Here is a 27,814-nt window from a genome sequence, read left to right on the forward strand (position 1 = left end):
AAATAAATAAAAAAAATCTTAAAAAAAAAAAAAAAAAAAAAGAATGAAGTCCAAACACTTCATCCAAACATCTAAGCCCTTTCTAACTCAGCCCTGGCTTATCTTTTAGTCTATTTCTTACTCTTCCTACTTCTGTAAAAAGGACACTGGCCAAACTTAATTATTCACCTCTGAGCATATCCCATACTTTCACAGCTTTGTGCTTTGATGATGTTATTCTCTTTACCTAAACCATCCTCCAACCTCTCCACTGAGTTTTAAACTCCTTTATTCAACTGTCTACTTGACACTTAAAGTTGTTTAATTTTTATCTCAAACTAAACATATTAAAAATACATCTTTGACTTCTCTCTCAAATCTACTCCTCCTATCTCAGTAGTGAAACCAGTTGTTCAGAAAAAAAAATCAGGAGTTATTTTTTATTCTTTCCCCCATATCTCATATCCATCAGCATGTTCTGAGGGATCTACCTAAGAAATATATCCCCATCCATCCACTTCTATTTGTCTCCACAGCTACTACCTTAGTCTATACCATCATCTTCTGTCACCTGTACAACCATAATAGATACCTAAATGGTCCCTCCTGTAACACATGCCCCACATAAACACAAATGAGATCTTTTAAAACATAAAGTAGACAATGCTACACCCTTGGAACAGCTTTCCATTATAATTACAATGAAATAAAAACTCCTTAAGATGAATTGCAAGACATGACATAATATCTCTGATTTTTGTTCATCTCTCCAAATTCATTTCCTACTCTTATCCATAATGTTCAGTATGCTATACCTATGCAGCCTCCTTCTTACTTCTCAAACACACTGAGATTATTCCTGTTTCAAGCTATTTACATTTGTGGTTCAATCTGTTCTGAAATTTCCTTAATATGGCTCATTCCTATTTATCATTCAAGTATCAGTCCAAACATCACTTCCTCAGAGGGGCCTGTTCTGACCATAGTAGCCAAGCTTTCACCTCTGTATCCAGAATACACAAAGAATTCTCAATTCAAGAATATGAAAACAAAAACTCCATTCAAAATGGGAACATTTTTGAAAAGATATTTCACTATTTTGAACTCTAAGGAGCGGGAAGATGGTGGCAGAGTAGGAGAATCCTAGGCTCGCTTTGTCCTATGAATACAATAACTATCAAATCAACCTAAATACCCCAGACATTGACCTAAAGTCTGACAGAACAGAATTCACAACTAAAGGGAGAGAAGAGGCCACATCAAAGAAGGTGGGAAGTGTGGAAACATGGTTAAGGGGAAATTGGACCACGGCTGCTGTGGAAGGGAGGAAGAAGAGTGAGAGAGAGAGGAGCATGTAGAGAATTCACAAGAATATTTCCCTAAAACCATTGACTTGGAAAATGAGAGGGGCTGAATTTTGTGAGTTCTAACAATCACCGGAGCTTAAAGCCTGGAGCTTTAAAGGTCAGTGGGTTTGGCTGGGATAGAGTCTGGAGGGCACTGCATTGTTCCTGGAGAGAAAACAGGCAAACAATTCTGGGGCAGACAGCATGGAAACAGCTATCTGAAAAAAGCCTGGGCACCGAGTGGGGAGATAATTTGGTCTTCTCAGAGTGTGTCCCTGAGAGTCAATGTTCAGGGAGACACCTCTCCAGGAACAAAGGAGCTGGCCAGCACCATCTTCTTCCCCTACCCCTCAGTATAAACACAGAGCCACCTGTGGGAAGCAACATAGCATCAATACTAGCTGTCTAACTTGTTTACACCAAGGCCCACCACCTGTATTCTTCCCAAGAAGACCAGCACAAACACCTGCCCACACCATGTCTCCTGACCAGAGAGTTTGCAGGGCCTCACTTCCTGTCAAGGTGGTGACAGGACTCATTTCACAAGCAGATCAGAGAACACTTAATTAAAACTCACCATATTCAGGCCAGAACCAAACACTACTCATGGCAGGCAAGGAAAACCTCTACAGACTGGCCTGAAGGAAAGAACAGCCAAAGCACAACAGCAGAGTGCACGCAGCACACACCAGAGACACTCCCTGTAGCACCAGACAGTACATACCATCTTCTTCACAGGAACATTACTTTCAGAGGCAGGAGACATAACAAGCTTTTCAAAAACATAGAAGAAGGCAGACAGACAAAACATGAAGAAAGAGGAATTTATCCCATATGAAAGAGAAAGATAGGCCACAGCCAGAGATCTAAGCAAAACAGATATAAGTAACATACCTGATGAGAATTTAAAGCAATGTTTATAAGGGTACTCACTGGACTTGAGAAAAGAATAGAAGACATCAGTGAGACCCTTACCACAGAGATAAGAGTTAAAAAAATCAATCAGAGATGAAGAGTGCAATAAACAAGATCAGAAACACGTTTGATGCAATGAACAGCAGGGTAGAAGCAGAGGAATGAATTTGTGACCTAGGAGATAAAATAATGGAAAGTAATGAAGCTGAACAAAAGAGAGAAAGGATTATGCAACAGGAGAATAAACTTAGGGAACTCAATGACTCCATCTAATGTGATAATATTCATATTACAGAAGTCCCACAAGGAGAAGAGAGAAAAGGGGGCAAAAAAATTATTTGAAGAAATAATAGCTGAAAACTTCGCTTATCTGGGGGAAAGAAATGACATCTAAATCCAAGAGGCACAGAGAACGCCCATCAAAATCAACTAAAGCAGGACAACACCAAGACATACTGTAATTAACTTGGTAAAATACAGTGATAAATAAAAATTTTAAAAGCAGCAAGACAAAAGAAGTCCCTAACTTACAAGGGAAAACTCATAAGGAAAGCCAGAGATTTTTCAACAGAATCCTGGCAAGCCAGAAGAAGTGGCATGATATATTCCAAGTGATGAATGGGGAAAATCTGCAGCCAGGAATATTTTATCCAGCAAGGCTATCATTCAGAAGAGAAGGAGATTTGTATGTCTTCCTTGGAGAAATGTCTGTTCATGAAATGCTCAACATCACTCAGCACCAGGGAAATACAAATCAAACCACAATGAGATACCACCTCACACCAGTCAAAATGTCTAAAATGAACAACTCAGGAAACAACAGATGTTGGCAAGGATGCAGAGAAAGGGGAACCCTCTTACGCTGTTGGTGGGAATGCAAACTGGTGCAGCCACTCTGGAAAACAGTATGGGAGTTCCTCAAAAAGTTAAAAGTAGAAACGCCCTATGATCCAGCAATCACACTAGGTATTTACCCAAAGGATGCAAAAATACTAATTCTAAGGGAAACATGCACCCTGATGTTTTTAGCAGAATTATCTGTAACAGCCAAATTATGGAAAGAGCCCAGATGTATATTGACAGATGAATGGATAAAGAAGATGTGGTATATATATACAATGGAATATTACTCAGCCATCAAAAAGAATGAAATCTTGCCATTTGCAATGATGTAGATGGAACTAGAGTGTATTATGCTAAGTGAAATAAGTCAGTCAGTGAAAGAAAAATACCATATGATTTCACTCATATGTGGAATTTAAGAAACAAAACAGATGAACATAGGGGAAAGGAAGGAAAATAAAATAGATGAAAGCAGAGAGAGAGGCAAACCATGAGAAACTCAACTATAGGAAACAAACTGAGGGTTGCTGGAGGGGAGGTGGCTGGGGGATGGGGTAATTGGGTGATGGACATTAAGGAGGGTACTTGAAGTAATGAGCACTGGGTGTTATATGCAACTGATAAATCACTAAACTCTACCCCTGAAACTAATAATACACTATATGTTAATTAAATTAGACTTAAATTAAAAATTTGAAAAATAAAATTAATTTAAATGCAAAAAAAATGAAGGAGAGATAAAGAGTTTCGCAGACAAACAAAAACTAAAGAAGATTATGATCACTAAACCACCCCTGCAAGAAATATTAAAGGGGACACCTTGAATGCAAAGGAGAAACCAAAAGTGACAGCATAAAGGCAGGAAACACAAAAGCAGTAAAAATGAATATTTCTGTAAAAAAATCAGTGAAGGAACTGACACATGCAAAAAGGATATAAAATATGATAGCATATAGCATACACCTGAAATGTATGGAGGAGAGGAGTAAAGAATGGGTTCAAACTTGAATGACCATCAACTTAATATAGACTGCTATTTCCAGAAGAGGTTATATACAACATAATGGTAACCATATATCAAAAATGACTAATAAACATGCAAAAAATAAAGAGAAAAAAATCCAAAAATATCACTAAATAAAAACAGCAAAACACAAAAAGATAAAGACAAAAAAGGGTCAGAGAACATCCCAGAAACAACAAAAGAAGTAATAAAATGACAATAAATATATATCTATCAATAATTACTTTGAATGTAAATGCCTTAAAGATGCCAATCTAAGCATATTGGGTGTCAGAATGGATAAAAACAAACAAAAAAGAACACCCATCTATATGCTGCCTACAAGAAATTCATTTTAGTTATAAAGACACCTAAGATTGAAAGGGAGGGGATGGAGAAACACTTATCATACAAATGAATAGTAAAAGAAACCAGGGGTATCAATACTTCTATTGGACAAACTAAACTTGAAAGCAAAGATTGTAACAAGAGATGAAGAAGGGCAGTATATCATAAAAAAGGGGATAATCCAACAAGAATATATAACAACTGTAAATATTTAGGCACCCAACATGGGAGCATCCAAATGTATAAAACAATAACAAAAATAAAGGAACTAATTGATAATAATACAGTAATAGTAGGGGATTTTAACACCTCACTTACACCAGTGGAGAGATCATCTAAACAGAAAATGAACAAGGAAACAATGGATCTGAAGGACAGTCTGGATCAGATGGACATAACAGATATACTCAAAACATTCCATCCTAAAACATCAGAATACACATTATTTTCAAGTACACATGGAACATTCTCCAGGAAAGATCACATATTAGATCACAAATAAGGCCTCAACAAATACAAAAAGATTGAAGTCATACAATGCAACTTTTCTGACCATAATGCTATGAAACTAGAGGTCAACCACAAGAAAAAATCTGGAAAGACCAGAACTACATGGAGGCTAAACAACATGTTACTAAACAATGAATGGGCAAACCAGGAAATCAAAGAATAAATTTAAAAAAAGATACATGGTCACAAATGAAAATGAAAACATGACAGTCCAAAAACTTTGGTATGCAGCAGAAGTGGTCTTAAGAGGGACCTAAGAGGTCCTAAGAGGGCCTGTAACAACACAAGCCTACCTCAAAAAGCAAGAAAAATCTCAAATAAACAACCTAACTTTGCACCTAAAAGAACTAGAAAAAGAATAACAAACAAAGCCTAAAGCCAGTAGAAGGGAGGATATAATAAAGATTAGAGCAGAAATAAATGATATAGAAGCTAAAAAAAAACAAACAATAAAACAGATGAATGAAACCAGGAGGTGGTTCTTTGAAAAAATTTAAAAAAAATTATAAACCTCTATCCAGACTTATCAAAAATAAAAGACAAAAGAACCAAATATTTAAAATCACAAAGTAGAGAAAAAATAAAAACCAACACCACAGAAATACAAATAAATATAGGAAAATATTATGAAAAATTATATACCCACAAATTGGACAACCTGGAAGAATTAGATAAATTCCTAGAAACATATAAATTACAAATACTGAAACAGGAAGAAATAGAAAACTTGGACAGACTGATAACCAACAAATAAATTGAATCCGTAATCAAAAAACACCTAACAGAGGGCTCCTGGCTGGCTCAGTTGGTAGAGCATGCAACTGTCGATCTCAGGTTGTACATTAGAGCACCACATTGAGTGTACAGATTACTTAAAAATAAAATCTTAAAAAGAAAACAACTCCCAACAAACAAAAGTCAAGGACCAGATGGCTTCAAAGGCGAATTCTACTGAACATGTAAAGAAGAGTTAATATATACTCTTCTGAAACTATTCCAAAAACTAGGAATGGAAGGAAAACTTCCAAATTCATTCTAAGGTGCCAGCATTACCCTGATACCAAACCAGATAAAGACACTACTAAAAAAGAGAACTACAGGCCAATATCCCTGATGACCACAGATGCAAAAATCCTCAATAAAATACTAGCAAACCAAATCCAATAATACATTAAAAAAATCATTCAACACAATCAATTGAAATTTACTTCTGGGTTACAAGGGTGGTTCAGTATTTACAAATCAATCAATGTGATTCATCACATTAATAAAAGAAATGATAAGAGCCATATGATCATTTCACTAAATGAAGAAAAGGCATTTGACAAAGTACAGTATCCATTCATGATAAAAACCTTCAGCAAAGTAGGGTTAGAGGGAACATACCTCAACATAATAAAGGCATATATGAAAAACCCACAGCTAATATCATCCTCATTGTGGAAAAACTGAGAATTTTTCCTCTACAGTTAGGAACAAGACAGGGATGTCCACTCTCACCACAGTTATTTAACATAGTACTAGAAATCATAGCCTCAGCAATCAGACAACAAAGAGTAATAAAAGACACCCAAATCAGTAATGAAGAAATAAAACTTCCACTAGTTGCAGATTGCATGATAACTATATATAGAAAACCCGAGACTCCACGAAAAAATGTCTAGAACTGATAAATTTGGTAAACTCACAGGATTCAAAATCAAGGTACAGAAATCTGTTGCACAATGAAACAGCAGAAAGAGAAATTAAGGAATCAATTCCATTTCCAATTGCACCAAACCCCATAAGATACCTAGGAATAAATCTAACCAAAGAGGTGAAAGTCCATTACTCTGAAAACTATAGAACACTGATGAGAGAAATTGAAGATGACACAAAGGAATGGAAAGACATTATATGCTCATGTATTGGAAGAATAAATATTGTTAAAATATCACTACCCAAAACAATCTACACATTATATGCAATCTCTATCAAAATATCACCAGTGTTTTTTACAGAGCTAAAACAACCAATCCTAAAATTTGTATGGAACCACCACAGACCCCAAATAGCCAAAGCAACCTTGAAAAAGAAAAGCAAGGCTGGAGGCGTCACAATGCCAGAATTCAAGTTATATTACAAAGCTGCAGTAATTCAAACAGTATGGTACTGGTACAAAATTAGGCACATTGTTCATTAGAACAAACTAGAAAACCCAGAAATGAAGCCATAACTGTATGGGCAATTAACCTTTGACCAAGTAGGAAAGAATATACAGTGGCATAAAGAATGCCTCTTCCACAAATGGGAAAACTGGACAGTAACGTAAAAGAATGAAACTGGACCACTTACACCATACACAAAAATAAATTCAAAATGGATTAAAGACCTTAATGTGAGAGCTAAAACCATAAAAATCCTAGAATAGAGCAGAGCAAGTAACTTCTTCAACATTGGCTGTAGCAATTTCTTTCTAGATATATCTCTTCAGACAAGGAAAGCAAAAGGAAAAATAAACTTGTAGGACTTCATCAAAATAAAAAACTTCTGCACAGCAAAGAAACTAATCAACAAAACTAAAAGGCAACTTACTGAATGGGATAAGATACTGGCAAATGACAACTGATAAAGGGCTAGTTTCCAAAATATATAGAGAACTTATAAACCTCAATACCCAAAAACCAAATAATCCAATTAAAAATGGGTAGGAGAGTCCTGGCAAGATGGCAGAGGAGTGGGGGACTCCATTTCAACCAGTCCCCTGAATTTAGCTATATATCTACCAAGCCACTCTGAACACCCATGAAATCAGCCCGAGATACAGGATTATAGGTCTGGATCTCTACAGGGGCAGAAGATCATCAGTTGAGAGGTAGAAAAGACGGAGCTGGGATTGCTTGGACAGATGTCAGAGGATAAACAGAAGGGAGAGGGGACCGCCAGAAGCTAGCCTTTGCAAAGTAATACCCCAGTGCAAAAGCGGCCTGTGGCCTGGGGACCAGCGATAGCTTGGAGAGCTGTGGCCAAGGGACAGGAAGGAACTGATAACAGCTCTCAAACAGGACACAGGGGCTTAAGGGGCGAATGCTGGGACCGGGCAGTCACAGCGTGGCCAGCCACTGCCGGAGCCCAAACCCATGCCGGAGAGGACCCGGGGCTGACTGGAGTGGCCACCGCCACCACAAGTGTCTGGGAGGACCCGACAAGGACCTGAGCCCGCGGAAACGGGGCTGGAAGCAGCCGCTGCCAGTGCCGCTACTGCCGCCATCGCTGCCTATGCTCAAGAGGACCCGGTTTGGAACTGTGCCCACAGACCCAGGGGCCAGCCACAGCTCCCGCTGTGGCCTGGGCCCGCCCAGTCCGGGATCGCTTGCGATGTTGGTGGCACAGGGGGCAGAGACAAGCGGGGCCGCGGTCCACAGCTGAGGTGATCACTGGGGGTGCGCACTGCCTGTCGGAGTCTGTGGTTTTCAGCGGCACTTACAGAGCAGGAGACTGTTCTGGAAGATTCAGAGAGGAGCAGACTGTAGCTTCTCTCCTCTGGGGCAGAGGTCTGGGTGCAGACATTTTCCTTTGCTCTGACCCTTTGAAAAGATGCAAAAAGCTGCCAGAGAACAAAAGCCCAAAAAACAGGTTTCCACAGAGCCCAGCCCCTTGATAGGGGGCAGGGCAACTCCGCCCAAGCAGGAGTGACTGAAAAATGCAGCACCCCTCCCCCAGAAGACAAGCTGGAAGAACAAGAAGACAACAGCCCCAGGGTCCCCATAAAATTGTAAAACCCCAACACCAGGGGAAAATTAGTATATTAAGCTCCTGATGTTGCCTCATGGCCTGCGTATTTTTTAGATACAACTATTCTCTTTTTAATCCTTTCTTATGCTTCTTCTGTTTTCTTTTTTTTCCTGCTTATCATTTCAACCAGATGTTTAATACAACATATTCCATAGTAACTTTCTAACTTGAACTTTTCCACACATATACTTTTTTTCTTTATAAATATATAGATAGATGATAGATAGATAGATAGATAGATAGATAGATAGATAGATAGATAGATGATAGATAGATGATATAGATGTAGTCCTTTTTTCCCTACTCAATACTAACTGTATAATATATACCAGTTTTAATTTCCCTGTATCTCTGGGAAGTACTGTTCTCTAACAAAGAGAAAAAAATACACCCAGGAAGAACTGAAACACTCTACCTTGCCTGCATAGAGGAATTATAGCCACCTTCCCTGCACCCCCCTTTTTCTTTTCCTTTTTTTTTTGTTGGCTTTGTTTGTGGGTTTTGTTTGTTTGTTTGTTTGTTTGTTTTTTGTACTTTATAAAACTTATTCTTGGAATTCATTTTGGTTGGGTTTTTTTTGGTGGTGGCTTCCGATTGCTCCAAATATTCCCAGGGTGCACCTTGCCTGGATTGTGTTTAATATTTTCAACTGTACATCCCCTCAAACACAACTGAACAAAATGACTAGGAGGAGGAACTCCCAACAAACAAAAGGCCCAGAGACTATAGCCTCTCCCTCAGACCTAATAGATATCTATATAAGCAAGATGTCAGATAGACTTCAAGTTAATAGTTATGAAGATGATAGTTAAAATGGAGAAATAGATTAATGGCAACACAGAGTCTCCAAGGGCAGAAATTAAACTGAACTGGCAAAACTTAATCATTGAGATCCAATCTAATCTAGATACTCTAACAGTGAGGGTAAATGAGGCAGAAGAACGAATTAGTGATCTAGAACACAAACTGATAGAAAAGAAGGAAAATGAGGAGGCCTGGGAGAAACAGTTTAAAATCCATGAAAACAGAATGAGAGAAATAGTGACACCATGAAATGCTCCAATGTCAGAATTATTGGAATCCTTGAGGGGGTGGAGAGAGAGAGAGGACTAAAAGATATATTTGAGCAAACTGTAGCTGAGAACTTCCCTAATCTGGGGAATGAAACAAACATTCGTGTCCTAGAGGCAGAGAGGACCCCTCCCAAGATCAGAGAAAACAGGCCAACACCCAGCATGTAATAGTAAAACTCACAAATCTTAGAACCAAGGGCAGTTAGGGGGAAGAGATTCCTTATGTAAAGAGGGAGGAACATCAGAATAACATGAGACCTATCCACAGAGAACTGGCAAGCCAGAAAGGCCTGGCAAGACATATTCAGGGTACTAAATGAGAAGAACCTGCAGCCAAGAGTACTTTATCTGGCAAGGCTGTCATTTAGAATAGATGGAGAGGTACAGAGCTTCCAGGACTGGCAGAAGCTGAAATAATATGTGACCACTAAGGTGGCCCTGCAAGAAATATTAAGGGGGTTCTATAAAAGGAGAAAGACCCCAAGAGTGATATAGAAAGGAAATTTACAATCTGTAGACGCAAGTACTTCACAGGCAACATGATGAGAATAAATTCATATCTTTCAATAATCACTTTCAACATGAATGGCCTAATGCTCCCATAAAATGGCACAGGGTTGCAGACTGGATAAAAAGACAGGACCCATCCATATACTGTCTATAAGACATTTTGAACCTAAAGATACATCCAGGATGAAAGTGAAGGAATGGAGATCCATCGTCCATGTTAATGGATCTCAAAAGAAAGCTGGGGTAGCAATTCTCATATCAGACAAATTAGATTGTAAGCCAAAGACTGTAGTTAGAGACACAGAAGGACATTACATCATTCTTAAAGTGTCTATCCAACAAGAAGACCTAAAAATTGTAAATATGCCCCCAACATGGGAGCAGAAAACTACATAAGCCGACTGTTAACGAAAATAAAGAGTCATATTGATAATAATACGTTAATTGTAGGAGACTTCAATACTCCACACTCAGCAATAGACAGGTCATCTAAGCAGAAAATCAACAAAGAAACAAGAGCTTTGAATGACTCACTGGACCAGATGGACCTCATAGATATATACAGAATATTCCACCCTAAAACAACAGAATACTCATTTTTTCTTGAGCTCACATGGAACTTTCTCCAGAATAGACCACATACTGGGTCACAACACAGGTCTCAACTGATACCAAAAGATTGAGTTTATTCCCTGCATTTTCTCAGACCATAACACTTTAAAACTGGAACCCAATCACAAGAAAAAATTTGGAAGAAATTCAAACACTTGGAAGCTAAAGGCCATTCTGCTTAAGAATGTTTGGGTCAACCAAGAAAACAAAGAAGAACTTAAACAATTCATGGAAACCAATGAGAATGAAAACACATTGGTCCAAAACCTATGGGATACTGCAAAGGCGGTCCTAAGGGGGAAATACCTAACCATCCAAGCCTCACTCCAAAAAATAGAAAAATCCCGAATTCACCAACTATCTCTACACCTTAAAGAACTAGAGAAAAAGCAACAAATGATGCCTAAGCCACACATTAGAAGATAAATAATTAATAATAGAGCATAGATCAATGAATTAGAAACCAGAAAAACAGTAGATCAGATCAAGGAAACCAGAAGCTGGTTCTTTGAAAGAATTAATAAGATCAATAAACCACTGGCCAGACTTATCCAAAAGAAAAGAGAAAGGACCCAAATTACTGAAATGATGAACCAAAGGGGAGAGATCACGACTAACACCAATGAAATAGAAACAATTATTAGAAATTATTATCAACAACTATATGCCAATAAACTGAACAACCTGGAAAAAATGGGTGCCTTCCAGGAAACCTATAATCTACCAAGACTGAAACAGGAAGAAATTGACAACCTGAATAGACCAATAACCAGTTACAAGATTGAAGCAGTGAGCAAAACTTTCCAAAAAACAAGAGTCCAGGGCCTGACGCATTCCCTGGGGAATTCTACCAAACATTCAAAGAAGAAATAATGCCTATTCTACTGAAGCTGTTTCAAAAAACAGAAACAGAAGGAAAGCTTCTAGACTCTTCTGTGAGGCCAGCATTACCTTGATCCCAAACCAGGCAAAGACCCCATCAAAAAGGAGAATTTCAGACCAATATCCCTGATGAAAATGGATTCCAAAATCCTCAACAAAATCCTACCTAATAGGATCCAGCAGTATATTAAAAGGATCATCCACCACGACCAAGTGGGATTTTTCCCTGGGATGCAAGGGTGGTTCAACATTCACAAATCAATCAATGTGATAGAACACACTGATTATAGGAGAGAGAAGAATGATATGGGCCTCTCAATTGATGCAGAAAAAGCATCTGACAAAATACAGCATCCTTTCCTGATTAAAACTCTTCAGAATATAGGGATGGAGGGAACATTCCTCAATTTCATAAAATCCATCTATAGAAAACCCACAGCAAAAATAATTCTCAATGGGGAAAAGCTGAGAGCCTTTCCCTTAAGATCAGGAACACGACAAGGATGCCCACTCTCGCCACTATTCTTCAACAGAGTAGTTAGAAATCCTAGCAACAGCAATCAGACAACAAAAAGAAATAAAAAGTATTCAAATTGGCAAAGAGGAAGTCAAACTCTCTTTGCAGGTGACATACTTTATGTGGAAAACCCAAAAGACTCCACCCCCAAACCACTAGGACTCATACAGCAATTCAGTAATGTGGCAGGATACAAAATCAATGCACAGAAATCAGTTGCTTTCTTATACACTGACAATGTAACCATAGAAAGAGAAATTAGAGAATCGATTCCATTTACAATAGCACTAAAAACCATAAGATACCTTGGAATAAAACTAACCAAAGAGGTAAAGGATCTATACCCCTATACTCTGGGAACTACAGAACACTCATGAAAGAAATTGAAGAAGACACAAAAAGATGGAAAAACAATCTATGCTCATGGATCAGAAGTATAAACATTGTTAAAATGTCTATGCTGCCCAGAGCAATCTATACTTTCAACGCCATCCCGATCAAAATTCCAATGACAATTTTGACATTTTTCAAAGTGCTGGAACAAACAATCCTAAAATTTGTATGGAATCAGAAAAGACCCCAAATCACCAAGGAAATGTTGAAAAAGAAAAACAAAGCTGGGGGCATCATGTTGCCTGAATTCAAGCTATAATTACAAAGCCGTGATCACCAAGATGGCATCGTACTGGCACAAAAACAGACATATAGGCCAATGGAACAGAATAGAGAGCCCAGATACGGACCTTCACCTCTATGGTCAAATAATCTTCAATAAAGCAGGAGAAAATATTCAATGGAAAAAAAGACTGTCTCTTCAATAAATGGTGCTGGGAAAATTGGACAGCTATATACAGAAGAATGAAACTCAACCATTCTTTTACTCCATACACAAAGAAAACTCAAAATGGATGAAAGACCTCAATGTGAGACAGGAATCTATCAAAATCCTAGAGGAGAACATAGGCAGTAACCTCTTTGACATGGGCCACAGCAACTTCTTTCAAGATACATCTCCAAAGGCAAGGGAAACAAAAGCGAAAATGAACTTTTGGGACTTAAGATAAAAACCTTCTGCACAACAAAGGAAACAGTCAACAAAACACAGAGGCAACACACAGAATGGGAGAAGATTTTTGCAAATGACACTACAAAGGGCTGATATCCAAGATCTATAGAGAACTTCTCAAACTCAACACCCAAAAAACAAGTAATCAAGTCAAAAAATGGGCAGAAGACATGAACAGACACTTTTCAAAAGAAGACATACAAATGGCTAACAGACACATTGAAACATGTTCATCATCATTAGCCATCATAGAAATTCAAATCAAAACCATATTGAGATACCACCTTACACCAGTTAGAATGACAAAAATTGACATGGCAAGAAACAACAAATGTTGGAGAGGTTGTGGAGAAAGGGGAACCCTCTTACACTGGTGGTGGGAATGCAAGTTAGTACATCCACTTTGAAAAACAGTGTGGAGGTGCCTCAAAAAACTAAAAATAGAGCTACCCTATGACCCAGCAATTGCACTACTGGGTATTTACCCCAAAGACACAGGTGCAGTAAAAGGAAAGGTCATATGCACCCCAATGTTCATAGCAGCAATGTCCGCAATAGCCAAACTGTGGAAAGAGCTGAGATGCCCTTCAACAGATGAATGGATAAAGAAGATGTGGTCCATATATACAATGGAATATTCGCCATCAGAAAGGATGAATACCCAACTTTTACATCAACATGGATGGGACTGGAGGAGATTATGCTAAGTGACTTAAGTCAAGCAGAGAAAGTCAATTATCATATGGTTTCACTTATTTGTGAAACATAAGGAATAGTATGGAGGACATTAGGAGAAGGAAGGGAAAAATGAAGGGGGGGGAATCGGAGGGGGAGATGAACCATGAGAGGCTATGGACTCTGAGAAACAAACTGAGGGTTTTAGAGGGAAGGGGGGTCGGGGGATGGGTTAGCCGGGTGATGGGTATTAAGGAGGGCACATATTGCATGGAGCCATGATCACCAAGGGTGTTGGTCCATCACTGGGTGTTATTCGAAAATAAGAAATCATGGAACACTCCATCAAAATCTAATGATGTACTGTATGGTAACTAATGTAACATAATAAAATTAAATAAAAAAATAAAAATAAAAATGGGCAGAAGTCATGAATAGGCATTTTTCCAAAGAAGACATCTAGATAGCCAACAGACACATGAAGAGATCCTCATTATCATTTATCAGGGAAATACAAATCAAGTCTAAAATGAGATAGCACTTCACACCAGTCAGATTGGCTAAATTCAACAACAGAGGAAATAGCAGGTGTTAGCAAGGATGTGAAGAATGTGGAATCCTCATACACTGTTGGTGGGAATCCAAACTGGTGCAGTCAGTCTGGAAAACTGGAAAACAGTATGGAGGTTCCTCAAAAAGTTAAAATAGGGGGCACATGTGTGGCTCAGTTGGATAAGCATCCAACTCTTGATTTTCACCCTGGTCATGATCTCAGGGTTGTGAGATCCAGCCCCATGTTGGGCTCTGGGTTGGGCATGGAGCCTGCTTAAGATTCTCTCTCTATCTCTCCTTCTGTCCCTCCCTCCCTCTTTAAAACAAAACAAAATTTAAAAAGTTAAAAATCGATCTACCCTATGATCCTGCAATTGCTCTATTATGTATTTACCCAAAGAATACAAAAACACTAATTCAAAGGGATACATGCACTCTGATGTTTATAGCAGTATTATCTACAATAGCCAGATTATGGAAATAGTCCAAATGTGTATCGCCTGATGAATGGATAAAGAAGATGTACACACACACACACACACACACACACACACACGGAATATTACTCAGCCATAAAAAAGAGTGAAATCTTGTCATTTGCAAGGTCATGAATGGAGCTAGAGAGCATTATGGTACATTAAATAAATCATCCAGAGAAAGACAAATAGTATATTGTTTCACTCACGTGGAATTTAGAAACAAATGGGCAAAGGGACAAAAAGAGAGAGGCAAACCATGAAACAGACTCTTAACTGTGGAAAACAAACTGATGGCTCCCAGAGGGGAGGTGTGTGGGGGGATGGGTTAAAAAGGTGATGGGGTTTATGAGTTTACTTGTCATGATGAGCACGGGGTGATGTATGGAAGTGTTGAATCACTGTAACGTACACCTGAAACTAACATTACACTGCATGTTAACTAACTGGAATTTTTTTTTTTTAAGATTTTATTTATTTATTTATTTGTCAGAGAGAGAGAGCACAAGCAGGGAGAGCAGCAGGCAGAGAGAGAAGCAGGCTCCCCATGGAGCAAGGAGCCCAATGCGGGACTCTGTCCCAGGACCCTGGGATCATGACCTGAGCCAAAGGGAGCCACTTAAGAGACTGAGCCACCCAGGCATCCCAATTAACTGGAATTTAAATAAAAACTTAAAAAAGTAAATCCGGGGTGCCTGGGTTGCTCAGTTAGTGAAGCGTCTGCCTTTGGCTCAGGTCAAGATCCCATGGTTCTGGGATCAAGCCCCACATCAGACTCTCTGCTCAGTGGTTTGTCTGCTTCTCCCTCTGCCTCTGCCTGCTGCTCCCCTGCTTGTGCTCTCTCGGTCTAATAAAATAAAAATCTTTAAAAAAGAAATCTGGCATGATAGATTATATTATGTGCATTTATAATATCTTTTATATTTTGTGGTGTCAACACTTTAAAATTACATATTTTACACTGATACGTAAGTGTCTCTTCCAAATTGCAAGCCCATACTCAAATTAAGTATAACCTCATATTCTTATAAGCACTCTAATTTCCACCTGGATGCCTTACAGATACCTCACATTCAAGATGTTATAAAACAACCTTATTATCTTCCCCCACTAAACAAATAAACAACAATACCCCTTGTTTTCTGTATTTACTTTCTTTGTGCGTGGTACCACTATCCAGGTACTTAATCCTAGAATCTGCTTGTTAACCTTAACCCAACCAACTCCCTCATCCCCTCGACTATCAATCACCATATCTTACTGATTCTTCCTAATGACTCTCAAACCCAAGTAATTCTCTCAGTCATCATTTTCTACCACCTTTAAGTCATTATCATCACTTGTATGGATTATTACAACAATTCTAACTGGATTTCCTGCTTCCAATGCATTCTTACTTTTCTTTTATTCATTTATTGACGATTTTATTGTTGGATCTTCCTTTTTACCCCAATCTCCACCATTCTACTGAGTGACTTCAAAGTCTATGTCGATAACTCATCCAACACTCTAGTTTATCAGTTCCTTGATATCCTCAATTCCAGTGTCTTTCATCTCCATTTTATTTTACCCCTTAGCCAAACCCCAAACCTTTTCATCACCTGAAATTGCTCTACCTGTCAAAATTAAACCGCACTCGCTGTTTCCACTCCCACATCTTCCAATTACATTTTAGTCCATTCTAATCTGGCTTCTTTTCCACCAATTTATTAAAACAATCAGCCTCTCCTCTATTGCTATATCCAGTGGAAAATTTTCCATTCCTATTTAAACTCTCAGAAGCAGCTGAAACTGTTGATCTTTTCATCCTTAAAATGATCTTCTTAACACCTTTGATATCATCTTCTCCTGGTTTTCCTTCTAATGTCTTGCTCACTTTTTCTCAGGCTTATTTTTCAATCACTACCTCCCTTAAACATTGGCCTTCCTTGGGGTCTTATCCCAGGATTCTTATGATCTCATTTAATGAACTCTTCTGTGGCAACTGTGTTCATTACTTTGCCTTCAATTACTACTTAAATATTGATGCCTTTCAAATCTATGCTATGAGATCATAGCAAGTGCCCCCTTACTACCCATCACCTATTTAACCCATCTTTCTGCCCACCTCCCCTCTGGTAACCATCAGTTTGTTCTCTATAATTGAGAGCCTGTTTCTTGGTTTGCCTCTCTTTTTTTCCCCCTATGTTCATTTGTTTTATTTCTTCAATTCCACATGTGAGTGAAATCATATGGTGTTTGTCTTTCTCTGACTGACTCATTTTGCTTAGTATAATACCCTCTACCTCCATCCACATCATTGTAAATGACAAGACACCATTTTTTATGGCTGAGTAATATTCATTTTATATATACCACATCTTTATCCACTCATCAGTTGATGGACATTTGGGCTCTTTCCATAATTTTGTTATTGTTGACAATGCTACTATAAACATCCAGGTGCATATATCCTTTTGAATTTGTATTTTTATAACCATTGGGTAAATAGCTAGTAGTGCAATTGCTGGATTATAGGGTAGTTCCATTTTTAACTTTTTGAGGAACCACCATCCTGTTTTCCAGAGTAGCTGCATCACTTTGCATTCCCACCAACAGTCTAAGAGTGCTCCCCTTTCTCTGCATCCTTGCCAACACCTGTTGTTTCTTCTGTTGTTAATTTTAGCCATTCTGACTGGTGTGAGGTGATATCTCAATGGAGTTGTGATTTATATTTCCCTGATGATGAGAGATGTTGATCATCTTTCCATGCGTCTGTTAGCCATCTGTATGTCTTCTTTGAAAAAAGGTCTATTCATGTCCTTTGCCCATTTATTAACTGGATTGTTTTAGGGTGTTGAGATAAGTTCTTCATATATTTTGCACACAAACCATTTATCAAATATGTTATTTGTAAATATCTTCTCCCATTCTGTAGGTTGACTTTTAGTTTGTGGATTGTTTCCTTCATTGTGCAGATTTTTATCTTGATGAAGTCCCAATAGTTTATTTTTGGTTTTGTTTCCCTTGCCTCAGGAGATGTATCTAGTAAGAAGTTGCTAAGGGTGATGTCAAAGTTTTGAATGTTGCTGTCCAATTTTTCCAGCACCATTTATGGACGAGACTGTCTTTTTTTCCATTGGATATTCTTTCCTGCCTTGTCAGAGATTAATTTACCATACAGTTAGGGATTCATTTCTGGCTTTTCTATTCTGTTCCATTGTTCTATGTGTCTGTTTTGTGCCAGTACCATAGCAACTTGTTCACATGTTCTTCCAATCAGTGAGCATGGGATGTTTTTCCATTTCTTTGTGTCATCTTCAATTTATTTCATCAGTGCTTTATAGTTTTCAGAGTACAGATCTTTTGCCTCTTTGGTTAGGTTTATTCCTAGGTATCTTACTGTTTTTAGTGCAATAGTACATGGGATTGATTCCTTGATTTCTCTTTCTACTGCTTCATTTTTGGTGTATAGAAATGCAACAGATTTCTGTGCATTGTTGATTTTGTTTTCTGTGACTTTGATGAATTTGTGTATCAGTTCTAGCAAATTTTTGGTGGAGTATTTTGGGTTTTCTATAGAGTATCATGTGATCTGCAAATAGTGAAATTTTGACTTCTTCCTTGCTGATTTGGATGTCTTTTATTTTTTTTTGTTGTTGTCATTGTTTGATTACTGAGGGTAAGACTTCCAGTACTATGTTAAGTAACAGTGATGAGAATGGACATCCCTGTCTTGTTCCTGACTATAGAAGAAAAGTTCTAAGTTTTTCCCCATTGAGCATATTAGCTGTGGGTTTTTTTGTACATGTCCTTTATTATGTTGAAGTATGTTCCCTGTAAACCTACTTTTTGAGGGTTTTTATCATGAATGGATGTATTACTTTGTCAAATACATTTTCTGTATCTATTGAGAGAATCATTTGTATCTTATCCTTTCTTTTATTAATGTGGAGTATCATGTTAATTGATTTGCAAATATTGAACCATACTTGCAGCCCAGGAATAAATCCCACTTGATCATGGTGAATGATTTATTTAATGTACTGTTGGATTTGTTCTGCTAGTATTTTATTGAGGATTTTTGCCAATATCAGGGATATTGGCCTATACTTTACTTTTTTTGTGGATTCTTTTTCTAGTTTTGGTATTAGGTTAATGCTGGCCTCATAGAAAGAATTTGGAAGTTTTCCCTCCATTTCTATTTTTGGAACAGTTTGAGAAGAATAGGTATTAACTTTTCTTTTTTTTTTTAAGATTTTATTTATTTGACAGAGCACAAGCAGAGGGACAGGGAGAAGCAGGCTCCCACTGAGCAGGGAGATGCAGGACTCGATCCCAGGACCCTGAGATCATGACCTGTTCTGAAGGCAGCCACTTAACCGACTGAGCCACCCAGGCATCCTGGTATTAACTTTTCTTTAAATGTTTGGTAGAATTCACCTGTGAAGCCATCTGGCCCTGGACTTTTGTTTGTTGGGAGATTTTTTTAAAAAGAATTTATTTATTCATGAGAGAGAGAGAGAATTTGAGCAGGGAGAGATGGGGGGAGAGGAAGAAAGAGTTTGAAGCAGACTTCTCACTGAGTGTGGAGCCTCACATGGGGCTCAATCTCACAGCTGAGAGATTATGACCTGAGCTGAAGCCAAGAGTTGGATGGCGAACCAACTGTGCTACCCAGGAGCTGTTTGTTGGGAGATTTTTGATTACTGATTCAATTTCATTGCTGGTTATTCTATTGTTTGAATTTTCTATTTCTTCCTGTTTCAGTTTAGTAGTTTATATGTTTCTAGGAATTTACCTGTTTCTTCCAGGTTGTTCAATTTGTTCACGTATAGTTTTTTTTTTTTTATCATATTCTCTTATAATTGTTTGTATTTCTGTGGTGTTGGTTCTTATTTCTCCCCTATTTTTTGTGATTTTATTTATTTGGCTCCTTTCTCTTTTCTTTTTGATAAGTCTGGATAGAATTTTATCAATTTTATTAATTTTTTTCAATGAACCAGTTCCTGGTTTCATTGATCTGTCTTATTGTTTTCGTTTTTGTTTTGTTTGTTTCTATATCATTTATTTCCGCTCTAATATTTATTATTTTCATTCTGCTGACTTTAGGCTTCATTTCTTATTCTTTCTGTAACTCCTCTAGATGTAACATTAGGTTGTTTATTTGAGATTTTTCTTGCTTTTTGAGACAGGCCTCTACTGCTATATATTTCCCCTTTAGGCCCAGTTTTGCTGCATCACAAAGTTTTTGGAGAATTGTGGTTTCATTTCCATTTGTTCCCATGTATTTTTAAAAATTTCTTCTTTGATATCCTGGTGACCCATTCATTCTTTAGTAGCATGTTGTTTAACCTCCATGTATTTGTGACCTTTTCAATTTTTTTCTTGTGGTTGACTTCAAGTATCACATAGAACTGTGATCCACAAATATGTATGGTATTGTCTCAATCTTTTTCTACAGTTTGAGGCCTGATTTGTGATCTAGTGCATGGTCTATTCTGGAGAATGTCCCATGTGCACTTGAAAAGAATGTGTATTTTGCTGTTTTAGGATGAAATGTTCTAAATATAAGTCCATCTGGTCCAGTATGTCATTCAAAGCCATTGTTTCCCTGTTGATTTTCTGCTTAGATGATCTGTCCACTGCTATAAGTGGGGTGTTAAAGTCCCCTACTATTATTGTATTATTATCAATGCATTCCTTCATGTTTGTTATTGTTTAATATATTTGGGTGCACCCAAATTGGAGGCATAAATACTTACAATTGCTAGATCTTCTTGTTGGATAGTCCCCTTCTTCATCTCTTGTTACAGTCTTTGTTTTAAAGTCTAATTCTTTATGTATTGCTCCTCCAGATTTTTTTTTTTTAATCCATTCGCATGGTAAATGTTTCTCCATCCCCTCCCTTTCAATTTGCAGGTGTCTTTAGGTCTAAAATGAGTGTAGGCAGCATATATATGGGTCTTGGTTTTTTATCCATTCTGACACCTTATGTCTTTTGATTGGACTATTTAGTCCATTCACATTCAGAGTTATTACTGATAGAGATGTTTTTATGGCCATTTTATTACATCTTTTGTCAATTTTTTTCTGGATATTTTCTCTGATCATTTATTTTCTTGTCACCTTTGTTCTTTTCTTCCCACCCAAAAGGTCCCCTTTAATATTTCTTGCAGGGCTGGTTTAGTGGTTACAGTCTTCTTTAGTTATTATTTGTCTGAAAACTCTTTATCTCTCCTTCTATTCTGAATGATAATATTGCTGTATAGAGTATTCTTGGCTGCAGATTTTTTTTTTCCATTCAGCACTTTGAATATATCATGCCCTTCTGGCTTGCCAACTTTCTGTGGAGAGATCTGTAGCTTAGATAGCTCTTCCCTTTTAAATTTTATTTTATTTTATTTATTTTATTTTTTTAAGATTTTATTTATTTATTTGAGAGAGAGAGAGTGAGAGAGAGCATGAGAGGGGAGAGGGTCAGAGGGAGAAGCAGACTCCCCACTGAGTGGGGAGCCCGATGTGGGACTCGATCCTGGGACTCCAGGATCATGACCTGAGCCGAAGGCAGTCGCTTAACCAACTGAGCCACCCAGGCGCCCCATATAGCTCTTCCCTTTTAAGTTAGGGACTTCCTTTGTCTTTCTGCTGTTAGGACTTTTTTCTGTATCACTATATTTTTCAAATTTAATTACAATGTGTTTTGGTATTGGCCTACTTTTGTTTATTTTAATGGAAGTTCTCTGTGCTTCTTGGATTTGGCTGTCTGTCTCCTTCCCCAGATTAGGGCAGTTTTCAGCTATAATTTCCTCAAATAAATTTTCTGCCCTCTTTCCTCTCTCTTCTTCTTCTTCTTCTTCTGGGGCTCCTATGTTATAAATGTTATTATGTTTGATGGCATCACTGACTGTAAGTCTATTCTCTCTCTTTTTTTTAAAGATTTTATTTATTTATTCATGAGAGACAGAGAGAGAGAGGCAGAGGGAGAAGCAGGTTCCCAAGGAGCAGGGAGCCCGATGCAGGACTCGATCCCAGGACCCTGGGATCATGACCTGAGCTGAAGGCAGACGCTTAACTATCTGAGCCACCCAAGCGCCCCTGTAAGTCTATCCTCATGTTCCATAATTCTTTCTCTCTTTTGTTTAGCTTCATTATTTTCCATTATTTTATCTTCAATATCACTCATTTGTTCCTTTGCTGCTTCTATCCTTATGTTCATTACATACAGTCTGTTTTTCATTTCATTCATTTCATTATTTTGTGTTTTTCATTTCTGATTCTTTGTTAACTCTTTTATCTCTGCATTAAGGGTCCCCTAAAGTCTTCCATTCTTTTCTCAAATCCAGTGAGTATCCTTGCCATTGTTGCTTTAAATTTTCCATCAGGCATGTCACTTACATCGGTTTTGATTATATCTCTGGCCATGACCCTATCTTGTTTCATTTGCGATGAATTCCCCCATCTTGGCATTTTGTCTAAGTCACTATCTTCCATGTGTTAGAAAATCCTGTCATGTTCCCTATTCCTGAGACAAATGGCTTTATAAAGAAGAGGTCATATAGTGTCCAGGGCCTGACACTTCAGGGAGTGTCTCTGATGTGTGTTGTGTGCACTCTGCTGCTGTGTTTTGGCTGCTCTATTCTTCAGGCCAGCCCTCTACAGAGGCTCTCCTTGCCTGCATATGACAGCATTTGGACCTTGGCCAGAATGTGGTGAGTTTTATCTAGGTGTACACTGGTCCACTTGTTAAATGAGACCCGATGCTTCTTCCACCAGAACTGAAGCTTTGCAAAAATCTCTGTTTGGGATACGTGGTGTGGGTGGGGATTTCTGCTGGTCTGGGGAAGGGGCCCACTCCACTGGGAGTTAGTCAAGTTTGACCAAGAAGGGCAGTACTGGTGGAGTGCGTATTTGTGGGACTTGGTGTAAGCAGGTTAGGCAGCCAGTGTCAGTGCTGTGCAATGTGCAGATACTAGTGCAGGTGGTTCTGTGCTTATGTTGAGGGGTGGGGTAAGGCAATGGCAACAGTCAGTTCCTTTGTCCCAGCAGGGGGGTTTCCTTGCTTGCTGCTTTCAGGAAATCACTTCCAGAAGAGCAAATAATCTCCCCCTATGCATCCCAGGTGTTTTTCAGATCACCATTTTCATGCTGTCTCTGGGTTGTTGTCCTGCCTTCTCTCTAGGAGCAGCTCAGTGCCTTCCAGGCTCTATTCCTGCCAAGCCTGCTGACTTTTAAAACTCCAAACTTTAGGAACATGGCGTGTGGGTGGGGGCCTTCACGGGTCTTCTTGGGAGGGTCTTGCTGTGCTGGGACTGATGCAGGTTTATCCAAGACAGGTAGTTGCACCAAAGCACAGGGGCATGGGACTTGGAGCAAGCAGGCTAAGCAGTGTATGTTGGACCAAAGTGCCCTTGGCAGGTGGCTCTGTGCCTATATGAAGGGACAAGGGAGTGATATGGCACCCGGTGGCTCTTTTGTCCCCAAAGAGGCATCTTTGTGAAGACCACCTCTCACAGATGTGCTCCAAGAAGAGCAAATAATCTTTCCCCTGCATGCCTGAGGTGCCTGCTGACCTTTAAAACTCCAGTCTCCAAGCCCTGTTTGTTGCAAAAACACGTGAAAATCAGCCCTTCTCTTTTTTCCAGCCAATGGCTTTGGGGCATGTGTTCTCCTTTTGCATTACCCTGTGTGCTCCACTCTCATGTGCCTTTCTCTGTGACCAGGGCTCCTTCCCCTCTGCAGAATACATGATCCATATCTCCCCCAAACTGTATCTCTGTACTTCTTGCCTTCTTCAATGAGGCCTCTTCTCCCCCTCTATTTGTGGAATTTGTCCTGTCTATCCTCAGGCTGATCTCTTAGGTATTCAGAATGATCCAACAATTATCTGGTTTTGTTCAAGGGACAAGAGGAGACTTGGGTCCTCCTACTATGCTACCATCCTAGCTGTCCTCCTAGATACCCTTTGCTATACATTTCTGGCATATTTTAAGAACTCCTATTAACACATAAGACACTGCATTACAATTACAAGTTTACTTGTCTCTCTATCATAATCACTTCTTTTTAAAAGTAGGAACATGTATTATTTTCCACTACATCCATAACTTCTAAAATTGTCTCTGGGACACCTGGGTGGCTCAGTCGGTTGAGTGTCTGCCTTTGGCTCAGGTCATGATCCCAGGGTTCTGGGATTGAGCCCCACACCAGGCTCCCTGCTCAGCGGGGAGTCTGCTTCTCCCTCTGCCCCTCTTCCTGCTCCTTCTCTCTCTCTCTAACTCTCTCTCTCTCAAATAAATAAATAAAATCTTTAAAAAAATAAAATGAAATTGTGTCTTCACCAACTAGGCTGCCAGTAAGCATTTATTCAATGAATAAATGAATGGAAGACAATGTGGTCAAGATTATGTCCACCCTACATTTTAGTATTAAAAATTTAGTATATGACCAGGGTTAAAATTTAGTCTATAATAAGAAGGCAATAACCTTATCAATGACTGAGCTTAAGGATCAGTTTGTGGTGTGGGACAGGTTACTCTCTAGCCATGATTAGAAACTCAGACTATAGCCAAGGTTAATTTCAGATCTAGAGAGAGTTAGAAGCTTAATCTGTATTCAGGGTAAAGTCCAGTACAAGGCTCCATGTGTGGCCAGTATTAAGGATGTCTGGTCAAACTAAAGACCTAAGATATGTACCCTGTTCTGAGATTGAAAATGAGTATTTCATAGAGACCTATTCAGGCTGTGACTTTGTCCTGGTTAATATTCTTATTTAAGTTCTCAAAGAGCAATTAAAAAAAAAAAAAAAGAAAGGAGCAAGCCACGGAGCTGAAGCCAAAGTGCTACACAAACTTCGTCCATTCAACTATGTGTTCCCACTTACCAGGTGCAGCAGCCAGTGGCCAACCAGTGCTTGATTCTAGCACTCCATGGGCATGCACAGAGTAGGGGCGGCTGGCATTATTCTTGAACACCACAGTTAGGATATCACCAACCTCTCCTCTGAGAAGTGGACCTAATATATGCAAAAGAAGGGGAAGTCTCATTAGTGGAGTAGTGGAACAAGGATACTAAAGGCATTGAAGAAAAGGACATACACACGAGCTCCCTAGAATTAGGGGTTTCAGTCATTAAAATTAAAATCATGACTAGTTCCATTTTTTTTTTAATTCAGAAGCCCATAAACTGATACTGGCACCTACAGGATGAGGATACTTCAACAAGAAGATTGTACCTCCAATTATCCCTATTTTCCCACACCAAATCCCTATCATATATCTATTTATCTATCTATCATCTGTCTATCTATCTATCTATCTATCTATCTATCTATCTATCTATCTATCATCTATCTATATCTAGTATCACACGGATCTAGATAATTAAGGCTCTGTGGAATCACTGTCAGTAAGGACTGAGAGTTTGGCACGGAGTTAAAAAAACCAACAAAAAAACAAAACAAAAAACACACACAAAAAAACTGATGGGCCCCTGGAAGGGCCAATGGGTTTCTTCTGTGTGAGGACAAGAATGAGGAAACTCACTGGCCCCTACAAAAGTGAAGAAACTGCATCAATAATTAAACTGGGGTGCAAGGGTAATACTTATTCCCTGTACAGTGTTCTTCTTACTCTTTGATGTTCTTAAGTTCCCTGCCTTTAGTATTTTTAAAAAATCTCTCACTGTCAGAGATCCCTAGAGAGATTTCTGGAAAAATATGGCTCATGTTGCAGCAGAATTCATAAGTCCCCCCACTTTGATTGCTTATTTTTATGGCCAATTTTTAATTTATAACTATAATTCCATTATATCATAAGGAAAAACTAATAGAAAGAAATGAAGAAGACTTCCTGATATGACATAACCTTCCTAGGAGCAGCATAAACGTCTAGACCTTAGGAGGAACTCACTTACCTAATATTCCCAAGTGTTCCTCTGGTCCAGTCCTTGGCCGAGGGATCTTGAATGTACCATCAATGTATTCTCTGAATACAGCTTTCTTGTATCTGGAACCCAGGAGCCCATTCTGGTTGCTCAGGAAGATGTGACCATAACTAGAGGAATCCAAAGAGTGGTATCAGCACCTGGCCTTGACCCCTCATTTTCAGGTATGACAAAGCTAAGTCAGACCCAACATCATATCACAGATAGAAGAAAGAGAAGACATGTTCCTTCTAATGTCAGATTTTCCACGTTGGCTGTATAACTGCAATAAAGATGCCAGATTTAAATATCTATTTATGTCCTTGTTTATCATAATCCAGATTGTAATCTGTAAAATAATTACAATGACAAGAACACTGGAAGAAGAATCAGAAACTCTGGGCTTTGGCTCTATTCTTAGTGTTGTCTCAGATGGAATTATTTTGACAAAAGGACAAGGTGGAAGGAGAGCACTAACTGCTGCTGCTGATGGAGAGCAAGTAATAGGAAGAGGTAAGGAGGAAATGGAATTTTACAGATTCCCCCTTATGGGATGCTTTCCTGTTTACAAAGAACCGTATTATTTGTTTTATCATTTGACATTTCCAATAGGCTAATGAGATAGGTAGAAGGAGAATCAGTGGTCCAGAATTGACAGAACTTATCTTCATCGATACTGTCAGCCAGAAAGGGAGCTAGCACTTGGATACAACTCTGCTGCTTCTTCCTTATTTCCTTCTAGTCAAGTTCTTTCAACTATACCACATCACTTTATTTATTTTTTATTTAAATTCAATTAGCCAACATATAGTACATCCTTAGTTTCAGATGTAGAGTTCAATAATTCATCATATACCACATCACTTTAATGATGAACAAACTAAGTCCCAGGGAAGAAAATTCACTTTCTCTAAGTTTCAGAAGAAGTTAGCAAGAAGACTTCAACATTCAACAACCAACATAAAAGACAGGAATTGCTAAAGAGTTGTGAGAGTACCAAAGATAAATTGTAGTGGAAATTGCTAAACTGTACTTCAGTTTCCATTCTCCTCCCCTTCCTTTTTAGTAATTGAATCACCTATATTTTAGCTGAGTACATGACCACATAACCATTTAATATAGATTGTATTTTCCAGGCTTTATTTTTTAGTATGGTTGACATACAATGATACATTAGCTTCATATGTACAACACAATGATTTGATAAATGTATACATTTGTGCTATGTTCACCACAAGTGTAGCTACCATCTGCCCCAATACATCTTTATTACAAAATCATTGACTACATTCCTTATGCTGTGCCTTATTTCCATGACTTATTTATTGCATAACTGGAAGCTTGTATATCCCACTCTACTTCATTCATTTTGCCCCACCCACTAACCTCTCCAAGTCCTAGACTTTCTTGCAGCTAGGTACAGCCACATTAATAAGTTTAGGATGATGGGTTATGAAAGAAAGTGATGTATGTAACTTTTAGGTCATTACCTTACAGATACTGCTGCTTGCCCTGGACTGCTCTCCCCTTTCGTGATTGCTGGGAATGACTACAACCAGCATAGGCATCTTAGTTTCCAAGATGAAAGAAAGTATTATGGATGATTAGTTTACCTACAGGCCCTGGGCAGCTCATATTTATACTATTATTTGAGCAAGAAATAAAATTCTAACTCACTCAAACTACTCTATGTTGGATTTTTTCTGCTATACAGCTTAGCCTGTACCTTAGTGACATTTTGTCAAGTGACAGGTAAGCTTGGGGTGTTCAGTCTTTTGAGTAAGACCTCTATAAAATCTAAATTTTGCTGTAGATGCTACCAGCAACCAGA

At 38.5% G+C, this 27,814-nt stretch overlaps 1 protein-coding gene across 5 annotated transcripts in view; it reads right to left on the minus strand.

The window, feature by feature from the left end:
- Positions 1-27,814, minus strand: part of HEPH (hephaestin) — a 78,651-nt gene that overhangs the window by 14,009 nt on the left and 36,828 nt on the right. For all 5 annotated transcript variants that reach the window (XM_044911677.1, XM_044911680.1, XM_021679944.2 and 2 more), the window contains 2 exons: positions 25,975-26,114; positions 24,944-25,075 (listed from right to left, as the gene is read on the minus strand). In XM_044911677.1, the coding sequence (XP_044767612.1) occupies positions 24,944-25,075; positions 25,975-26,114 (272 nt within the window). The remainder of the gene's footprint in view (positions 1-24,943; positions 25,076-25,974; positions 26,115-27,814) is intronic.

The sequence above is a fragment of the Neomonachus schauinslandi genome, chromosome X, assembly GCF_002201575.2.
Source record: "Neomonachus schauinslandi chromosome X, ASM220157v2, whole genome shotgun sequence".
Taxonomy (NCBI): Eukaryota; Metazoa; Chordata; class Mammalia; order Carnivora; family Phocidae; genus Neomonachus; species Neomonachus schauinslandi.